This window comes from Condylostylus longicornis, unplaced genomic scaffold, assembly GCF_029603195.1.
Source record: "Condylostylus longicornis isolate FDR11 unplaced genomic scaffold, ASM2960319v2 ptg000027l, whole genome shotgun sequence".
Taxonomy (NCBI): domain Eukaryota; kingdom Metazoa; phylum Arthropoda; class Insecta; order Diptera; family Dolichopodidae; genus Condylostylus; species Condylostylus longicornis.
The window spans coordinates 3,081,323-3,104,665 of record NW_026577996.1 but is presented as its reverse complement, the minus strand read 5'-3'; the positions used below and the strand labels follow the sequence as shown (position 1 = coordinate 3,104,665).

The following is a 23,343-nucleotide window of genomic DNA, read 5'->3' as shown; positions in this document are numbered from 1 at the left end:
TTAAAATTTTCAAACCAACTTACATTTTATTACCATTTTTTTTTTTGTTTTACGTTATATGCAGAAAATTATTATTTTTTTTTAATTTTTAACTGATTAACATTAAAAAAAATGTACAAAATAACAATAATTAAAGTATTTATCAAAGTATTTTTTATTTTTACAGAGCTCTTTGAATGGGCAGTGGAAGGGATATAAAAATTTAAACGCTTATATTTGGTGTATAAAATTTATTATTACTTTGGGTTTTTTTATTATTATTTTTTTATTTTTTATATTCGATTTATTTCATTTTGTGGTTGAGAATTTTTATATAGTCTATCTTGTATTTGTTTTATTCTTGATGCTGGCTAGGCTTGACTACTTAAATCGCGGTTAAATATTATAAATTAAAAAAAAAATTTTAATTTGGTTTAGCTTCAAGTCAGCTTCAAGTCCGAATCTTATTTTAAGTATAATATATAAATTTCTCAAGTGAATGGTTTCATTATTGTACAGTCATTTAAATTACTAAGATCTCTTCCCGTTTTGTTTTCCATTTTTTTTTTTTTTTGTTTTCGTGTTGTTTAATTATTTTTGTACACAAAATAATGTTTAATATAGTATATACGCTTTCATATATTGCAAATTAAATCATAACGTGGTGTTAATATACAAACATACATACTTACATATAAATTAGTTGGTAAAATGTGTAAATATTTTAGTAATTAGAGTTAAAAAGTATGTGTTTATAGTAAAATTTTACATGTTGCTTAATTGCATTAGAGTAAAAAAAAATTTTTTGTTTTTTTAAATAAAACTCAATTGAATTAAATATATATTTATGTACATACAAAATATATACAATAACATAAAGAAGTTAATTAAAAATAATTTTAAAATTTAAATTGAAAAATGCAATGTGATGATTCTAATAGTGGTAAGTTAAGAAGTGCTTGTAGAACAATTCACAATAACTTCCTTGTATGAAATTACCTTATTAGTTCGAAATGTTCTCAAAATGTTAAAATATATTCTAAGTTAAATTATTTTCAATACACACATTCTAAGTTAAATTATTTTCAATACACACACAAACAATAAAATTATTTAAAAAATATCAAATTATTATTAAAAATTTTAATTAATAATATTATGAAGTTTGAGTTCCCTTTTGGTTTTAGATACGTACTAGGAAATGAATTTTGAATTACATTTTTTTGAAAATTAAAAGTTTGACTTGCCGTTTATTTGTTAAATTATTCTGTAATCTGGTAATACTAAATTAAGCCACATTTTAAAAAATAAATATTTTTTTTTGTACAAAAAGAAAAGAAAACCTGAAATAAACAAATTAATTATAAATTAAAAACTTCCATAAAAAACAATGAGCATTCATTTAAAATTACCTGAAAACTATTATTTCATTTAGATTTTAAAATATTCTTTCTTTCCGTTGAAATTCCGGAAAGTAAACTTTTGAATTTACTTTCAATTTATAATTGGCGTCTATTATTAAATAATATTCAGAACTTCAACTTGACTTCAGTAATACATTTCTAATTGCTGAATAAATCCAATTTACATTATCATAATACGTATTTAGATTTAAAGAGATGGTGGTCAATAATTCAAATATGGTAATGTTAATAATTATAAACAGTATTGTTAAACTAGTTCAAATCTTTTCAATTCTTTCAGTTATGCTACTAAGTTTAAACAAAATATTCTCGCATACTAATTGTAAAATTCTTGTAAAAGTTGTCACAAAAATATTAATTTTTATTATTTATACAAATTTTTTGATCCCCTTCCTATTCCATATTTATAGATGTAAGTTTTATAGAAGTATAAAAGTGTATGCAAGTTAAAAATATTTTTAGATACGGGGAAAAAATAAAAGCTGTGAGAAATATAGAAAAAAAGAACATAAAAATCTGTGTATAGTTAAGAATTTAAGAAGGCAAAGCTAAACTTAGTTGTACAATGGAATTTATTATAGAATTTAAAACAAGTTTTTTGTTGGGGCAATAAAACTTATATTTAAATTATAATATTTAACAAAAAAAAAGAACTGCAGGTGGATGGATAGTGGTGTGAATATACAGTGTTACCCACTCAATTGAAACTAAAATATTGTTAGCAAAATTTGTTTTCTTGTCATCTTGGTTTCTTTTAAAGAAACAAAGTAAAATTAAGAATAAATCTTTTACACTTTTTGTTTAAGATCATTTTCTATAATCGGCTTATATCGGATGTGTGCCCTCACTAGTTAGAAGAGGGGGATTTAAATACGAAGTTCTATGTGCATGTAATCCAAGTTTGTACCCTGTAATAATAAAATATAAATGTACGTATTTACTTTTCTTCTAAATTCCAATGGTGTAAATGCGATTTGTTAAGATGGATGTTAAAAATGGATGACATATAAATGGATTGAATGCTAAGAATATGATGCTTAAGGGGAAGGTAAACAATGTCAAAATCTAACATACAATGTACATAAAAGCAAATACTTAATAAACATCAACTTGCAAAGCAAAAATTTTTTAATGAAAAAATTCAAAGAATATGTAAATTAATTTACATACAAAGAACAAATTAATATAAAATACCCAATTAGTCACAGAAACACGAGATAGGTAAATAAAAATATTGTTTTACATTACGATTAAAAAATATTTTCTTTTTCTAAATTACTTCTGTTCACATTTTTACGTATTCATAATTATTAAAACGTTCTGGTTTATGATTTTTTAAAAGAAAAATAAATACATATTCCACATACTGCGATAAAAGAGTATTAATTAAAAACAACAGACTATTTCTCAGATTTCAAGATCATTAAAAAATTCAAATATTCATCTGGATAAAAAATTTTGGAGTATATTAAAAATTCATCCAAATATAATTCATCCAAATATAATCATACAATAATCGTTAATGGAACAAAGCTGATCATATAGAGTTCTCAAAAATTGAATATATTGAGTTGAAGTTGAGAAGTTATTTCCCGTACGAGTACAAAATGAGAACCTGTTTAACATTTGTCGGAATGTTAACTTTGTGAATGTATAACATGATTTGAATTTCATATTATATTTTAATGACTGTTTCAGAGTAGAAATTGTAGATGGCGAGAAAGAAGTTGACAAAATATAATATTCACACGCGATCTTACTTCCTACTTTTTTATAATTTCATAATAGTAATTTTGCGAATTGAAATTTTTTTGCAATCCACGAATTTAATCAACCAAGAAAACTTTGATAATAATTTTAAATTCTTATATTTTCAAAAAATATGACTAATTATTCTACTATTCAATTTAATTATATTATAAAAATAAAAAAATTCACATTGTATAATTTATTAAACCAATCGGGAAAAATTTAATTATAAAAACACAAATTGAAATTAACATGAGCAAACATAAACAAGATTTGTGAGCTTGTGAGCATTTAAGAAAGCGTTTAGCAACTTTATCAAAGTATTTTAAATAAAATGCAAATTGTCCAGCTTTTAAAATATAACAGCTTAACAACTATATTTGTTATAATTAAATATAAATTCGCATATAACAATTAAATAAAGAGAGACGTTAAGCAGCTACTATAACCTTTTCTGAAAATTAATAATAAAAATGTCTACATTAGTAAATATTGTAAAATGTAAATTAAATTGTAATTACATATGTATAAATTCGCTTCTATATGGTATTTTCTATCTCAAATATTAATTTATAATACAATTTCATTTAATTATAATGTTAAATTATGCAATTTTTTTCAAGATTTATATTGTTTTCAATAATTTTTTTTCCTAACATTGATAAATTGTATTTATAGTAATAGAATTGAATTTATGAATATATTTAAAGTGATATGTAGATATTTATGATTTTCAGAAAAATTCTTGCAAAAATTTCAAAATGAATTCAACTTTACACTCAACAGAATTTTTATTCTTATACAAGACTAACCCATAAATTGATTCCAAAAAATCATTCAGAATCGTTCTATATGTAGTTCAGCCAGATAATGCACTGAAAATTTCCTTAAATATTTTATTAAATACATATATCGTCCCACAATATTGCCCTCACAGGAATGAAATCAATGTTGAACAGAGCTCTGCACAATAATTACTGCTGATTCAAATATTGCTTAATTGAAATTTAATTTAATTATTTAAGAATTAAATTTTTTTACATTATATATAAGCTTTTCAATCAAAAAATTTCAATTAATTAATTGTATAATTAATTAATTATATAATTATATCATTTTTTGAATACACAAATTACATTGAATTTATAGTAAAGCAAGGCCATAATTAATATGAATCCATGCTTGATTTTGCTCAAATTTATAAAATTTACACTTTAAGTACCATGTATGAACAATTTTGTTATGACTCTTATTGAAATGTATACATATATGTGATTGTGTATATAGAAGTAAAATTGTTATTGTGCATATTAAGCTTACATATTAACTCATGACTTAATTGCAAAATAATTAAATTGCTTTAATTTGAAATTAATAATTAAATATTTTTAATATTCCTCTATTCATTTATTTTCTTATATTTTAAATAAATGTACATGTAAATGTATACGATTTGTGCAAAATTTATTAATTTTACAATACTATTAGAACACTAAATGCTCGATATTAAAAATATTGTTACAATAGTAACTTTATAATTATTGCAATAAAAGAAATGTAATCAAGATTTTGACCTTCGTTTAAAAGAAACACAATTAAATATTAGTGTTGCGATAGTATTTTCACAGTTAAAAAATATTGTTTTGCTGCGATAGTATTCTTATTTAACCACATGTGAAGAGAATTGTGTTAATTTAGTAAAAATATTGCAATAATGCGACGGTATAGTAAATCTAGTACTCTACTAAATACATGAAGCAGTTTATGAGTTGTAATTGCTGAATAGTGTTATGACATTGCTGCAGTTTTAAATTCACAGAATCACAAAAATTTCAATTCACTTCGATATTTACTCTATTTTTTTTTGTACATTTTTGCATTTTTAAAACAATTTTGCATAATTTTTGCAATTAATTATAAGTAACGGGTAGATAATACGAAAATAATTTCATTTTTGTATTTGAATTACGAAAATATTTATTTTTTAAACACGGTAAACGTTTAACACACATTTTTCACTAAAGGTAATTAATTTTTTCTTGCAACAACAAAATTTCATTAAAATATGCACCGATATACAAACAAGCTTCATATTCAGATATTAAACCACATAAAAAATACAAACAGTGAGATAAAAGAAAAAAAAAAACAAAAATCATGTTAACTTTTTTTTCTCTCTCTTGTCGATTTTAATATCCTTGTCATAATTCTCTTTAGAAAGGTATATTTAAAATTGTGTGGGTGGGTGTATATGTAAATGGTGTTTCAGACATGAATGATACTTTAATGTTTGATTTATAAATTGTTGGTTTTTCATGCTATTATTTTATAACAATTTAAAATTTTTAGCCCAACTTTTATCTCAGAATCAGAAGTCTAAAGAGTATCAATTGAATATTTTTAACAATAAATGTTTTTTTTTTTTTGTGTAAAAAAGGATGTTAATCAATATTTCTGACATTTTTATTTAGTGACGCATTCCTACAAGTAAAAATTCATCATCATAATCAATTTACTATAATTATTTTCGGATATGTATATAAAAAAAAGTAAGAGTATTAATGATGGACTCATGATTATTATTAAGTATTTTTCTGTTTATACACACATTTAACATTTCAACTTTGGTTCATAATCATTATTTTTGGAAAATATTTGTTAATTTTCGTCTTATGTTTAGTACCTTAAAAAATACCTTAATTACAAGTAATTTGCATTCTAATTTTTATTGCCGAATAAGTAAGGTTAGCCTTAGAATTTCATTCTGTTCTACTATCTCAATAAAGAGTTTTCATGCCAAATTTTTAAGTCTCTTTAGCGTCTCTGATATCGGAATATTAGTATTTATGTGTTATTACATAATTCAGCAATTATAAGTGATAAGCTGAATTATTTAATAGCACAGTATTAATGATATTTCGATGGTATGGACTATAGACCATAGGCAATTTTTCTGCATAAAAATACAAAATTTTACACTTTAACTTGTTTATAGTAAGACTACGGATACAATTTCGATTTAATAATCATTTGTAAAAATTGTCTATGAAAAACAAATTATATAATATGGAATAATTGATCGCAATAAAATATTCTAAATAAAATTATTGTATCGCTCATCAATAATCGTTATGGATAAATGATTAAATTTTCTAATGTAGTACTATTTTTTTCTATGTCTATATTCTAAGGTTTTCTAACTTCAAAACAGCATTGAAACGGCATTAAGATTCAATTCAGCTTATGTGTTGTAATTGCTGAATTATAAATCAATGTAATATTAGTGTAATTTAATTATGTACAATATTTTTCTATTACTGAATGAGCAAAGTTGTTACAATGTAATAATTAGTGCAACTTTGCTTATTCAGTAATCGAAATTGTATAACTTAATAAATCAAGTTAACATTGGATTATTTTTTTGGTAGACGTCCTTTACAACCTACAATTAATATACTTGGAATTCATGTTTCATAATTTCATATTTGAATTTCATATTTTAATATTTACAAACCTAAAACGTGTTTCGATAAAAAGTTATAGTCGAGTTTACTTAAAAAATCATGTATGCATACATACATACATATGTATGTATATAGTGTAAAAGGATTATAAATATCTTACGGTTTTCTGGTTGAGATTTGGGTAAAGGTCATATAAACGGACATCAAGAGTTTTCTAAATAATATAAAAGTGTTTTTAAAGTATGTACACTTGTATACATCCATTAATATATATGTACAAATGTATATGTATGTATATTTATTGAAGTGTATATTTAGGTATATCTACATGCTATTTATTTAAATATTTACATATACTATATATATATATATATTCTAATTTTAAAATTTTTTTAAAATTTATTTTAGGAATTAAATTATTTATATTCAATAAGCATATTATCTGAATTAAAATTAAAATATTTATTTGTTAATAATTTACCAATGCAATTATATGTATAGTTGATTGTCAATGCTTTTCATAATATAGAATATTTGAAACGACTACTAAAATGAGAATCGCTTTGACATAAGAATTGCTGTTTTATAGTGGCACTATATGCAATTCAGATTATTCTGCATTTGCAATTGGGTTTAATACCCTCTTCTAAAGACTTAATTTAAAATTGTATTCAACGAATTTTGATATAAAAGTTATAAATCATGATAACCGGAGATTGAATTGAGTATTACTGAAATTATTGGAGTGTTTAACCAAAAGTCTATATATTATAATCAGCTTAAAATATTTTAATAACAATTAAAATTTTTATGGCAATTAAAAATTTAATTTTCTGAATAAATTATTTTCCATATTTGCTTAAAGTTGTTGCTTGTGTCAGTCAAAATAAAAGAAAGTTATTTCTAAAACTCGTTTACTTATTGATTTTTAAATTTCTGTATAGTTAATTATAAATTTTTAATTTCAGAAAGAGAGTGTGGCGGCGCCTTGGCGATGTCACCAACAGCCGATATTAAAAAAACTGCTAATACAAGGGGAGAAAGTGAACAACGTGAAACATGGTCTGGCAAAGTAGACTTTTTATTATCAGTTATTGGATTTGCAGTAGATTTGGCCAATGTTTGGAGATTTCCATACTTGTGTTACAAAAATGGAGGCGGTATGTCGTTTTTTTTCTTTTGTTTTGTATTTTAAATAAAATTTTTAATTAATTCACATTTCAATTGGAATTCACACAATAATTATATATGTACGAGTATATATACTATTTCACATGTCTTATTATACAATTCAGCAATTAGCTTCTATAAGCTGAATTACGTATCAACGCAGCATTACAATTTAATAATATAAAAAATTTAATTTATTTAGAAGTAATTGCGTTTAAACTCTTAAATTAAAAAATATTTTAGCAAAAAATTTGTGGTTTCTTAAATTTCCTTTAAAACAAATCCTTGTATCCTAGCACTTATGTTGTACATAACACTTGTCACCGTAAAAATGAAATATATAAATTGTAATTGATTAAAAAATTTTTATTTGATTGTTCTATTAGTCTAATATTTCAGTTGTAACAACATTCTTGGTTATGGCTTAATCCATTTTTTTTTCTTACAATATTCGCATGAGTCCCTCTGATTTTTTGTATTTCCTTTTTATTTGAAATGGTAAAATTATTCGAACAGCTATATTATAACTATCGTATTAAGATATACGGTATGAGTATAAGTGTGTCAGAGGGTTTCAACAATAATTTTCACTTTACTATTGTATTTCGGTATTCTCTTTTTAAATTGATTTTTTATGAGCTGAATGCTTAAATTATCTTACTATAGTCCACAAGTTTCACGTAAAAGTTGTGATATTTTATGTAGTGAGTGAATTGTAAAAATTACAACAACAAAAAAAAAGGATTTCTTGAATAAAATAAAAAAGAAAGAAAAATGCGTAAGATGTGAACCACAATATTCTGTGGAAAAATAAAAATCTCCACTGTTGTTCACAAAAAGTAATAACGGGTGATTTTTTCCCGTTTAGTTTTTATGTTTTTGATTTAGACGTTTCATGCATGATTTGTTGTAGTTGTCAAAAATGTTAAATCGTCATTGATTTTTTTTAAATTAAAGGGTTGTTTCTCTTTTTAAATTGTCATTGTGAATAACGGGAAACCTATTTTAAAATTGTTAATATTTTATTAAATGTTAAAAGAAATTATTGAAATATTTAAAGAATAATGAATAAAAACGATTGCAGTCGCGTGTGACCAATTAATTTGAATGTAAATGCGCGATTTGAAGCGAGTTTATCAAAAATATAAATATGAGAATTATCTTGTTAAATAACTATATCAACACCTCGTTCAACACTTTAAGGATCATTTCTCTCAATACATTTTAGTATATACTGTACATTGATTATAATAGTTTAGTTAATATTCAGAAACTTTGAATGAAAAACATATTGTCTTTTATTCAATTTCACTGCTTTACAAGTCAAAGGAATTTTCATATTCCAACCATTCGGAATTGATTGCAACTTTCAATACAAATATATTGAACGTGTAATTGGTAATAATGTTCGAAAAACTGGCACAATATTATATCATTCGAATGGATTACCTATCGAATGCGCAAGTCATAACCAATATTTAAGTAAAATAACATTTTATTAATTTACAAAGCTATGTGATAAAAATTGATTTGTCGACTCAACTGATAATTTAATAGAAATTTTGCAATTTTTTCTATGTTTCTCTTTGAATTTCCTAAACGTTTCAAAAAAAATCACCCATTACAAATCATAGATTGAAGGAAATATAAAAAAAAATGTCATTTTTTTTTTTAATTTTTTTGCACTAAACTTTTATAATGGTAACAATTTTCTTTCTTATAAATATTTCATATTTTCAGATTTAATGTAAAATACTCTTATATAATTGATTCAACTTTATAATCCCATATAATATACTCACATATATAATGTAGTTATAAGCCAATACCATAAGTAAATATTCATTCTTTGGAAATATGAAATCATTGAAGCGATGAAAAATACCCTGGCAACATTTTCCGTTTTTCGTTTTTCTATTGTTCTAAATTTTTGTTTTTCTTTTGTACTCCCGCATTTTAACCCGCATTTTGGTCGGCATAGAGAAAATTATAATGTAATATAAATAGTAGATATATAAAGAAAATTCTAATAACACGTAAAGTGGTGTACTATGACACAGCGTACAACAACAAAGTAAAAGAATGAATAAGTCCTTTATAAGAAAGATTTATTCCTTAATGCCTTTTCTTCTTTGCTATAATTTTTTTTATCGGCTTAAAAGCTTTTCTCGACAATTTAACCTGTTGAATTTTTTTTTTGCTTTTTTTTTTGTTTTGCTGTTCGGCTTTTATTTCGGTATGTGAGCAGAGCAGCTCATATTATGTGCACATATTCTTACATACATAAATATTACTTATGAATAAAGAAATTATTCTTTTTTTTCTTCATATATTTTTAATGGAAGGTTATCGTTTCAGACATCAATGTTGATGATGATGAAAAGATTAAGAGAAAATTGTTTCAAAATGTACCAACTTTTATATGTTGTGAATGAAGGGAAAGTTAAAAAAATTCTTAAATTCTGTTAAAATTTTGAAGTAATTTTTTTTTTTTAATTTTCATTAACTTTGTAAAATTTTTGTAAGGTTATGTATAACATGTTCACAAGTATGTATGTGCCGAACTACACTTTCACTATATTTTCTTACAATAGACTGTAAATGTGTTTTTTAATTTGTATTGCATAAGGAGTGCTATTGCAAAGATTTAAGGCAATTTTAAATCGTGTCTGGTTTATAAAAGTTTCAATATACATAAAAGAAAATGGTGTTTCAATGGTTGAATAAAACGTAAAAAATTACTTAACTTTTTTCAATATGGGTCAATTTTTTTTTGTTCTTATAAAATCACGTCCTTATCAGAAAATTTTATTATTTTCACAATTCAAAACCGTAAAATTTATTGTAAAATTTCAATTTATTTTAGTGTATTTAATAAAATTTTATTATAAGTAACAAAAAAAAAACCGATAATTTAATAAAATTTATATTGAAGCATCCCCAATAATATTAGAATTACATTAATACTATATTACTTGGAAATTCAGCAATTAACTATTATAAGCTGAATTAAATAGTTACACGATACTACTGGAATTTAGATGTCAAGGTTATAGGTCTGCTTTTACGTAGACGCTGACCGTACTATATTATTAATATAAATTAAAAAAGTATATATAGAAATCCAGTAGGTAAGCCAGTTCCGAATACAATCCAATTTCGGGCGTATTTTAAATATCATCGCTTTTGCAAATAACAAATAGGATTATTCAGCTATGTAATATAATATAAAGAACTCAGTTTATTTAGTTGACATTCTGAATTACAGGTTCGATTTTTGTTACTAAAACACTGCAACAAAAATCATTTTATGCCTTGTGTAATTATTTAAGCATTAAGCAAATTATTATTTAAGCATTTTTGGCGTTTTGTACTCGAAAGAGACCAAAACGATCTCCCAATTTAAATTTTTAAAAATTTTTCAATTTTTAAAGTTCATTTTTATTTGAAATAAATCAAAAAAATCCTGATTCATATATTTTTACTCCAATGACATTAAATATATTAAGATTTGTGAGATGAATCTATTTAATTATGGAAAATGAGAAGGAAAAATTTCATTTGTGGTATAAAAGAAATAAACTTTCTACAACAGATTTCCGTTAATTCAACAATGTGAAAAATAATTCTTCCGCTAGAGAAGTGTAAGTAAAAAAGCTTTATTTTTTTTTTTTACTTTATGTTTTATTTTCAAATTAGGAACTGACGGAAATGTCTAAAATTTTGAATTAAGACTTACGTTATAGTTTCTTATTATTTGTTGTTCAAAGTTAAAATTGAATCGGGAGGAACTTATAAGGATGAAGTAACAACATATACATTCATTTCGTATACAATATGAAAGAATCTGACAATGAAATTTAAATTTAATAAAGTTGGGTCAAACCAATATATTGGAAAGAAGCACGTTTCCCTTCAACAAGTGAACATACTGCTTTTAAAAACTCTCTTGTGTATCAAAACTCTCACTTGTATATCAAAATATGAGATAAATAAAAAAAATTGAAAGAGAATTATCGTAATGCTTGATTTCAAGAGGTAATCACGTAAGTTAAGATAAATAATTATATTTTTCGATGGTATGGAATTTACCGTTAATTTTCTGCATTTTTGGAAATTTTCAAAACTTGCCGTTTCGGAAATATAAGTTAGCCTAAACTCAAATTTTGAGAAGCGATAATTTGAGAGTGGCTGAAATTGGACAAATATTTTGTTCCAAAATCAAATCATGTTTGTAGTTTGGTAACAGTAAATAGTCAAAAAATGTCATTTCTGGGACTTTGAGGGGTAACATAAAATAGATCTTTAAGGTTAATATTAATATAAAATTATATTCATAATTAGTTAATATTAGGGTTAAATATTAGGGTATTGTCATGCAAAAAAATTTAATTTTGTCATATATAAACCAAATTTTAAGCGTCTTCCTAAATGCATATTAATGTTAGATTGACTTCTGCAAGTTGTAAAATATAAAAAATATGAATCTTTTAATTTCACCAATCATAAATTTCTTATACAGAAATTAAAATTGGGTAACACTAAAATGTAAACTAATTCCCGTAACTTTAAAACTAGATTACTTTGTAAGTAATAATGCTGTATTGCTGCAGATTTCAGCAATTAAAACTTATTATGCGCTTACATGTGTTTTATGTAATACTGCATTATTATACAATTTTGAAGTAAGAGTTGTAGTTCAGAAATTATACAATAATTAATCAAAATATTCTCAGAGTATTTAAAATTTGAGAAAATGTCAAAATTTTTTTAATATTTTAGAAACATAACCATTATAATGTATATATATATCGTTATTTATAAATAATACAATAACGTCAAACATATTTATATAACATTTTTTAAGTTAGGTCGTCTAATAATAAAATGACATAAAAATAAAATATTTTCTAAATGCTTCTTTATATACTCATAATATAATGTGTATGTAAATATATATGTATGTATTATTAGCACTATGATCATCATATTGTCCTGATGTCATCCATTATACTACTTATAACTTAATTTTTTTTTTTTTTTTTAAAGATAGGAACAAAGAATTTTATTATACTCCCTTCTAACGTTTAAATTAGGTTAAATTTTTAAATTGATTTTTAAGTGATTTCCTTGTCAAAGATCAACGATGAACGATAGAACAATATAATTACATTTCTGGCAATTTATTTTTATTCTTTTTATGTGAATATTATTCTTATATTATTGTGAGGAACCCAAATCTATGCACACACGCATAGCATAGATATAAATAATTACATATATTTATAAATGCTTGTATATCTAAGAGGAACGTTTACTTAAAATTCATAATATTTTACTGACTTCAGGAAAATATTTTTTTCCTTTTGCTCTTTCAGTTGACTCTTTTTCCTTTTGGCTATATTATATTCAAATGTATAAGTACATCCATATATGTATGTATGTACATATATAATTCATAATGAATTGATTTCAGACGCTTATAATAGGAAATTTGGTATACGTAGGTACATTTTATGTTATACAAGTGAATATTTTAAATAACTCATTTCTTATAATACACAATCTTGAAGTGTGCTAATATGGCAATTCCTTTTATTAAATTGCTTAAGTGAGAAGAGTATTTTGTTGAATTTTTAATTTATACATAAGCCTTTCTTTCCCTTTTTCATTAATATAGGAATGTTAATAATTATTGTTCTGATAATAGTAATCATGAGGGGGCACCAAAATAATGTAACAATAAAGTAATAATAAAGGTGACATTATAGCAGCACACACACATATTGTTATATTGTATTTATGTATTTAGATAAGTAATTAAATAATTGAATTGGTAGACTTTTGAAATTAATTTAAGAAAAATGTCGGGGAAAAAAAGGCAAACTGAAAAAAAAAATTAATACGTAATTAAAATAACGAAGTATACTGATTTGTTTCTTAAAATATTTTGTCGAATTCCAAGAATATTGTTCAAAATTAATATTATATTTTGAATTATCCTGAAAAATTATTGGACAATATTAATTTTGAATAATAATTGTCCAATAATTTTTCTCTTTTCACGATAATAGTAAAATTCATGAATTATTCAAAATTTGTTTCGCTTCTCTTCTCACGGCATCGCTCCTTTCCACTAATTTTTTTTAAAACTTTACACACTTCAGTTATAACAAGTGAAATGGTTGACTGAGCAAGAGCAATATTTAAATCTTAACCTACACTATGCTGGTAGTCACCTCCTGCTAAAAATTTTCTGCAATCCATATTTTTTTTTAAAACTAAGAGCCTCCTTAACATAAATTCAAATGTATGATTACTTTAAATCATTCAAATGTTTATTTTTAAAAAACTGTCGGAAATTTCAGTAACAGAAATGTCAAAATTTTAGAAAATGCTGCGATGCAATATTGTTAAAAAGTTCCAAACCACTTGAAAATCGCAAATCAACTAAGGCTAATTAGCAACTTTCGCATTTTTTTACATAGACCACCTTATGTCTACTTGACTTGTCCATTAAAATGTTAGAACTGCAATTCGATTTGAAAACAAAGCATTTTTCAAATATTTTTTCAATAATTTCTAATTAATTTTTTTAAATATTATTTTTATATTCTAATTTTAGGCGCTTTTCTCGTTCCATATTGCATAATGTTGCTTGTTGGAGGTATTCCTCTCTTTTATATGGAATTAGCTTTAGGCCAGCATAACAGAAAAGGCGCTATAACTTGTTGGGGTCGGCTTGTACCATTATTCAAAGGTAAATAAAGTGCTGCGAAAAGTTTATTTAAAATAAAAATACGAAGTGTTTCAAGCATAAGATTGACTATATCCATTGACTTTTGCATAAATCTTTAGTAAACATTCACCTTATTATTCGATTTTTTATGTTAGAGTATACATAGTCAATCTTAAGCGAAACCATTTTATATAAATAAGTTTTATTAACTTTAATCTATACGACAAAAGGAATTGGTTATGCCGTTGTATTGATCGCTTTTTACGTTGATTTTTATTACAACGTTATTATTGCGTGGTCATTGAGATTTTTCTTCGCATCATTCACCAGTAGCCTACCATGGACATCATGTGATAATACGTGGAATACGCTTGACTGTCGACCAGTAACATTTTAGCATTTAAACATTCTAAAAATTATTTTGAAAAAAATACTTTCATTTCTAGTTTGGACAAAAGTTTTGGTCAAATAGCTCTCTAATAGAAGGAAATGACACTCTTCTTCTGCAAAATGACACCCAATTAATTATCAGTAATGAAACAGAATCAACCGAAAAGTTTCAGTCAGCAGCTTTGGAATATTTCAAGTATATTTAATTTTCAAGTTTTTTTCACAAAATAAAAATTAAATACAATAATTTTGTTTTCGCAGTCGTTACATTCTAGAATTAAATCAAAGCCAGGGAATTCATGATTTGGGGGCTATTAAATGGGACATGGCAATTTGTCTCTTAATTGTTTATGTTATTTGTTATTTCTCGTTGTGGAAAGGTATAGCCACATCGGGAAAAGTTGTTTGGTTTACAGCTTTATTTCCATACGTAGTTCTTTTTATATTATTTATAAGAGGAATAACATTGCCTGGATCTTTAATGGGTATACAATATTATTTAAATCCAAATTTTAGTAAAATTTATAAAGCTGAAGTTTGGGTGGATGCGGCAACACAAGTTTTCTTTTCATTAGGGCCTGGATTCGGGGTTTTATTAGCTTACGCATCATACAACAAATATCATAACAATGTTTACAAGTATGTAAAAAATAAAGTATTTTAAAATTTATAATTATGTTGACTCAAATCCTCAAATTATTTATTAATTCTTGACAGGGACGCTCTCTTAACAAGTTGTATAAATTCAGCAACAAGTTTTGTGGCTGGTTTCGTAATATTTTCAGTGCTTGGGTACATGGCATATTCTTCGGGTCAAGATATTAAAGATGTGGCTACCGAAGGACCAGGTTTAGTATTCGTAGTATATCCGGCTGCTATAGCGACAATGCCTGGGAGTACATTTTGGGCATTGATATTTTTCATGATGTTGTTAACACTGGGTTTAGACAGTTCGGTAAATTAAATTACATTTTCATTACAAAACAATTTTTTTTTTTAATTATTTTTTTATTTTTCAAATATGAAATTTTTACAGTTTGGTGGTTCTGAAGCAATTATAACAGCGCTAAGTGATGAATTTCCAAAAATTGGTAAAAATCGTGAAGTATTCGTGGCTATATTATTTACTATATACTTTATTGTTGGACTTGCAAGTTGTACCCAAGGAGGATTTTATTTTTTCCAACTATTAGACCGTTTTGCAGCTGGCTACAGTATTTTAATAGCCGTATTATTCGAAGCGATTGCCGTGTCGTGGATTTATGGTATACAAAAAATAATATTTTTTTAAAACATTCGACGCAAAACAGATTTGCAAACACCTAAATGCCTCTCTAAACAGAAATTTGTCTTGTTTCAACAATGAACAATATAGTTTATTAGTAAATAAAACAAATTAGAGTTGCATTTTTGGTAGTTGCCCATTTTCTTAAAATAATTTTTTTTTAACTTTTTAATTTCAGGAACAAATCGATTTTGTGAAGATATTCAAGATATGATTGGCTTTAAACCAGGCGTTTATTGGAGAGTGTGTTGGAGGTTTATTGCACCAATATTTTTATTGTTTATTATTGTTTATGGTTTAATTGGCTATGAACCACTTCAATATGAAGACTATATTTATCCGTACTGGGCAAATGTATTAGGTTGGTGTATTGCAGGATCATCTGTCGTTATGATACCGGCAATGGCTATTTACAAAATTCTAACAACTCCCGGTAGTATTAAACAGGTAACCAATATTTTTTATTCTAAAATATAACAAAAAAATTTATTTGAAAATCAAAACAAAAAATTTTAGCGAATTAAAGTTTTAACAACACCATGGCGAGATATGCAAATTACTGTAAATGGTGTGGTTACCGAACCGACTGGTGTCCGATTACTTGATACAAAAGAACATGCTGTAGAAGTTTGAGGACGAAAGCTTACTAGATTTAAAATTTATTATGTTTAAATATAATATACAAAAAGAAATGTAAACAACGCGTTCATAATTAATAGCGAAATTTTATGATACAAAACACAAAAAAAAGCGTAAAACAACATCGTACACACACATATATAAATATAAGTGAACACAAACACTGTAACATGTCAAATGAGTAAGATGTCATCCATTTAGTTTTAATATACTTACAAATTAAGAATTAATTATTAGAATAAATTTTGTTTTTATTATATAAGAATAATATTTAAGTCATTATAAAATATTATTATACATAATTATTAACTATTATAATAGTTATAGATTGAATGTTATAGAAATGTTATATATATACACATATAAATAGAAATAATGTATAAAAGTCACTATATACAAAATTTGGTTTAAAAAAAAATTAAAGAGTTCCACTGACGACGCATTTGTTAAGAGTTAAAAAATAAGAAAAAAATAATTAAATACTTTTGAAATATTATAAAAGAATTGCATGTTTCAATGCAAAATATGATTTATTGGAAAAAAAATATAAAAAAACCAGAAATGCTGTGTAGATAATATAGTAAAATTAACGAAAACAAAAAAAATTGAATTTGAAAAACAAAAAAATTTCAATATAAATTGATGTTGTCACCATTATTAGAGCTATAGAGGTAAGCATATAAAAAATGAAGGAAAATCCAATTGTAATTTATAATAATCTGTGTACGTTTTCCTTATTATACATACATACATATACTTATACTTTTATATAGTGATGTTTTTTGTGTATTCTAATCACAAGTGTAAAAATGTGACTTTCATCAATTTTATATCTATAAAAAGAAATAATTCGAAAATAAAAATTTTAATAATTTTCCAACAGTTTTTTTTTTGTATCGTCCTGTTTTGTATTACATTACTTTTGTATTTGTGACTTAAATAAGTTTTTTAAAATTTTAAAATTAATTGTGAATGAGATTCTAAATTTTATTACACAATATAGGGCAAACATCTTAATACAGATCTCACTTCAATTTGACTCATTGTGAATATTAAAATGACTAATAATTGTGAACATATATGACAATTTCACGTTCATTTTTTATTAAGCTGAATGTCCATAATAATTCGTGAAATTTTTCCTTAATTTCAAAATTGCTGTCATGTGGTATTTATGCACAATTAAGCTTATTTAGTTGCTAAATAACGTTAGAACATAATTTTACTACAATTTTGAAGTTAAGAGTTGGCAAATATTTTTTTATTTATTTTTTTATTTCAAATAGTTTAATTCATTATATAACATTCATATTGTGTATAACAGTCACATCGCATAATAAATGTTGTACATCTAAAAGAAAAAAATTATTAAAATATTTAATTAAAATGTTTTATAATATAAATATATATAAAATTTTCTAGATACTGACCAATTTTATGGAATTAATCCGGTTTTTATCTTAAAAACTGAAAATAATGTTAAGTAAAATATATAAAATGTAAAAAAAAAAAAATACAAAATATTCCAAAATTTTAATACGCTCTTTTATACGATAGAAGCTTGCAACTTTTATATATGTACATGCATAGAATATAATTTTTATTTAATATAATAATTTCTAATATTTTCCTCTTTTTTTCGAATGATTGTCCAAATTAAACCTACAAGAAAATTTTTAAGTTGGGGTTACAAAAACAAAAAGTTCCAAATTTAAATTGAAAAAATAAATTTATAAATTAATAGACTCCGACTGTATTATAATATTAATGAACAATAGAATTATAAAATATGAAATGAAATATGAAAAACAAATGAGGGCACTATTTACTTCATGTAAATTAATCCTATTTTATGTTCTTGCTTTATTTGCAAGAACTTATATCATTTCGAAAAAGTATGCAATTTAAATTGTAGTAATTGTGTATCACTACAAAATTCAGGCCATATTTGTTTTAATTGAAAAATTTTATACAATTACCGTTATTTGGAAATGTTTATCATATTGCAAATACACAAATAAATTTTCGGCAATAAAAAAATCATTAATTATAAATAATATAGCAACCAATCTGCAAGTCAGATTTACGTCAAATTTACGTTTTAGTAGTCGCCTACTAAAACATGACAATTTCTCCTCTTATAATTAAATTTATATTCTATATAAATATTAAATAAATCGATGAAAAAAAATTTTTTTTTAATTATCGATAGTTATTTTTTGTATATGATATAAAAAACATTATTTTGTTATATATTATATTTATACATTATTATTATACGAGGTAGAATATAAAATATTATTTATACTATTAATATTGTATTAATGGTATCCCTCTATAATAATAACTAATAATGTACGAGAATTTGTATAACTTATTCCTATAATGTGCGTTTAAATATTTTACTCGTATTGTATACTAAAATTAATTATTAAGAAAAACATACATACATATTATATATAGTACACAAATTACATAATATATATATATACATAAAATATTATAATAAAACACAAAATTTAAATTAAAAATATAAATAAATAATAAAAAAAAAAAATAAAAGTTTTAAAATAATTTTATAATGAGTTTATTTAATTTAAAGCGAAAATTCTCATGCGGGTTCTGCACATGACTTGTACATAAGTCAATACACATTGTATTAGTTGCGAATTTTGCATCCACATTTAATGCAATATTGATGTAGTTGTCTTTATGTACCTTTACATAATAAGCAATATATGAGTATATGTATTAAACGCTTGAATATCTGGTGGAATTTCGATTAATTTATATTCATTTGCATGATTTCAGTGCCTGCATAATATTCCTCGTTACTGGCAAATAATTCTTTCATATGTATAAGTAGTTAAGAGAAATCAGATTTATTATTATCATATAAAAAATTTATTACTACATACAAAACTATGTAGATTTAAACAAATTACAATATAACAACTGAAATCAATTATTTAATTTTAATTGATATACAAAAATTTTCAAAATATAATGGTAAAATATTTACAAGCAACAATCAACCTAATTAACAATAACAAAAAATTTAATTGCACTCAAATAAAATTAATTTTTAAAAATGTAACTTGATTGCAATTGTTAACAAAATTAATTACAAAATAAAAAATTCTAAAAAAGTATTTTTTTAACTAATTTTAAGAGTTATATTTTCTCCATTTAATAAATATTTAGATTTGTGAGTCTCAAAAAGTTCTGTAAGAGCTGTAACAAATTTAGAATGTAAATCATCAATTTCAAGTGTTGTTGGATTTAAATTTCTGTTAACTGGTATAGGCGCTCCAACTAAAATATACAATATTACACATTTATGTAAAATAAATAGGATTAAAACAATTTCTTTTTGTTTTCATTTTAAAAACTAACCAACTACTGTAACGGGTGTTCGATATGGTACCCATCCAAAAGCATATTGAAGAAATCCTCGTCCAAAGAAGAAAGCCGGTGATATTCCTGTCAGTTTTTTGAAAGCTTCTTGAAAACGTCTTACTTTTGAACCAACTGGATTTGATGCTTGATCAAAAATATCAACTTCTCCGAATGAAAATACTGGTACCAGAGGGGCTCTAAAAAATTTAAAATGGAAATCATTTTAATTGCATTGTCTTTTTTTTTTAATTTACTCGGCTTAAGAACATTAAAACATCGTCAATTAAATAAATTATTTTTCATTCACAATGACAAATAGGTAATCAACCTTAATTCAAAAATTTTTCCGAATCACTTACCCAGTTTTTATCGCCAATTTAACAAATCCTTTTCTTTTATTCAAAAATAATTCATAATTTTTTGGACGAGCTAATAATGCTTCTTGTGCTCCTCCTACAATTATAACTGCAGCATTAGATGTAGTTCCATCTTTATTTACTGATTTACTAAATTAAATCTCTTATTATTAACAATAAACAAACAGAATATTAATATTACAATGTTAATAGATTTTCAATACCAGCTTTAGAAGCTGGTATTAATCCCCAAGCATACATTAATTCTCTCCAAATCGGTACACCGAAATGTGAAGCTAATGTACATACTCTTGCTGCAACGCCTGGAAATAATTCTTGCCATTTTGGTGACATTGAAACAAAATGACCGAAAATACCACAACTAAAATTTGTTTTTCAAAAAATTAATATTTCAGTACTTATTTGTATGTTGAATATTATTTCTTTTCCCTTACCATAAAATTCCATGAGGAAATGCCGCAAGTATATAATTTGTATCTGATTTTAAATTTGCAGTTTTAACAAGATTTATTGGAAAATATTCACGGTACAGTCGAAAAAATGCATTGTCTCGGAAACATTTTAACCTGATAAAAATTAATACGATACATAAGCATATATAATTAGATTTGTTTTATTAGATTAATTTTTTTGATGATTTTGAATAATGCGATGTTCACAATCCTGTTGAAATAAAGGTGTTGAAATGAGGATATTGTAAATTTTATTTACCACATTCTATTTTAATTTAATAATTAATGAGACGAACGGTCAAAAACTCAAAATATTTGCTTAAATTACCACAGCGATTAATTTACGAATGCAATAATTCAATTTGAATTACAATCGTGAACATTATATAAGCACGCATAAGTATACATGAGTCAAATATATAGACTCATGCATACACAATGTATTACACATCATTTTATTTTTGTAAATCAGATTTTATGCCAATCATTCAGGGCTTGTTTCTATACAGTATACACTATTTATAATATTACTAATCGTTTTGTTTACTCTTACCCTGTGCTCCAACCTCCTTTTTCAATATTCTCCTTATCTAAATACATATATGCGCAATATAATAAACATAAAAACCTAATTGGCCATGTGCCCCAAATCTAAAAAAAACAAAAATATGCATACCTATTTTCTAATGTAAAACATTATTTTCATACCAACAATGAAATAAATGTAAAAACTGTTATACTTTGACCCCATATCATTAGAAATATCCAAAATCCTGCAGCAAGTGTTTGTAATCTTCTTCGTAATGGTATATTTAAAGGCGCCCAAATTTTATTTTCATTTGATATTTCCATTCTGAAATACTACTAAGAACTTCCAACTTTAATTACTTATAAGAAACTAAATTGATATTCATATAGTAAGCTTATCTCCAGTAGGTGATAAAATCAATCATTAAATTATTTAAAAATATCGAAAGATAAGTAAAGAAAGAAAGAAATAGAAATAAAATTTAAATACCGTTTTATCATATTAGAGGTAAGTATATTTTTCTCTTAAGAGAGTAATTGTTGAATATTGGTACATAACTATGTAATTTTTGTAGTTTTAAAGGTCGCTGTTTAATTAAATACAGTGTGTGTCTTTCTATATGTCATGCACAATTATAGTTGATTATATTAATATTTTTGGAACTTATTTATTTTTATTAGTATATATTTTTATATTTTTTTTAATTTTTCAGTGTTGACAATTATCGTAAAAATAAAATAAAATTATATTTGAAAATTTGAGAATAACGTTCTAATTCTGTTCAAATCTGGAGTGTAACTAAAATTTAAGTATGAGTTTTGTTAAAAAAATAAATTTAATTGTAGTAAAGATAAAATTACAATATGCAATTATATAATAACACCGAATAAGATTATATGCTTGATTTATACGTGTCAAATTAATTTTATGCAATGCCTAACATTGTAGAGCCCGAAAATATTTTTAGTTCAGTTCAGACATAAGTCATTCAGTTGGTGACATAAAGAATTTTTTACAGAATTATTTGGATATAATATACATGTTAACATTATATTACATTATACAAGTTAACATATTTTGTAAATATGTTAATGTATTTTACAAAATATAAATTCATTAGAAAATCTATCGAAATCTTGTTTCTTAAAGAAGAAAGTAACTACAAAGAGTAATGTTATGAATACGAGTAAATATTTATGTGAATAGGATTACAAATTAAAATATGAAAATTTATTAGTTCTAGTAATATATAAAAATAATAAAAACTAAACTTTTGATATCTTCTTCTGAACAACACTGCTTCGTACTTTGGAACTGTGTATATTCAAAAGTCTTTGTTTAGTTGCATAATGCGAGCGTTCATTGAATTTATTATGCTGAATGGCAAGTTCTTCATCGATATTTACAGATAGGGGAGCTGCTCTTGTTTTATGAGTTGGATTTTCGAAAACTGCTCAAAAATATGAAAACTGCTCAAAAATCGAAGAAATTAACTTTTTTAATTGACTAAATGTATTGCAAGGTATTATTACAAAATTCGCAACAGAAATAAAATTTTCAAAATAATTCTAATTTCATAGATAACTACACAAAATTATTAAATTTTAATAATACGAGTAGTACATAATAATAAAAAAGAATAAACGAGACTCAAAATTTTTTTTCTTTTTCGAAAAACCATTTGTATATTTTTCTTTATTATTAACAATTGATTCTTTTTCATTTATATATCTTATACTTTTAAGTT

At 24.2% G+C, this 23,343-nt stretch overlaps 2 protein-coding genes across 2 annotated transcripts; one reads left to right on the top strand and one right to left on the bottom strand.

Moving 5' to 3' along the window:
* Positions 1-151: 151 nt before the first annotated feature.
* LOC129607584 (sodium-dependent dopamine transporter) lies at positions 152-17,205 on the top strand. Its single transcript, XM_055518676.1, is given in 10 exon segments — positions 152-922; positions 7,585-7,776; positions 14,412-14,546; positions 14,756-14,910; positions 14,972-15,111; positions 15,177-15,554; positions 15,633-15,870; positions 15,952-16,180; positions 16,379-16,647; positions 16,717-17,205. Coding segments are annotated over 10 exon segments (1,917 nt in total). The 5' UTR covers positions 152-897; the 3' UTR covers positions 16,873-17,205.
* A 2,644-nt stretch (positions 17,206-19,849) lies between these two features.
* LOC129607585 (2-acylglycerol O-acyltransferase 1-like) lies at positions 19,850-22,023 on the bottom strand. Its single transcript, XM_055518677.1, has 7 exons — positions 21,776-22,023; positions 21,621-21,718; positions 21,050-21,181; positions 20,797-20,976; positions 20,598-20,744; positions 20,236-20,435; positions 19,850-20,154 (listed from the first exon to the last, which is right to left on the bottom strand). The coding sequence occupies exons 1-7, from the start codon at positions 21,917-21,919 to the stop codon at positions 19,997-19,999; spliced, it is 1,059 nt and encodes a 352-aa protein (XP_055374652.1). The 5' UTR covers positions 21,920-22,023; the 3' UTR covers positions 19,850-19,996.
* Between the last annotated feature and the right edge of the window lie 1,320 nt (positions 22,024-23,343).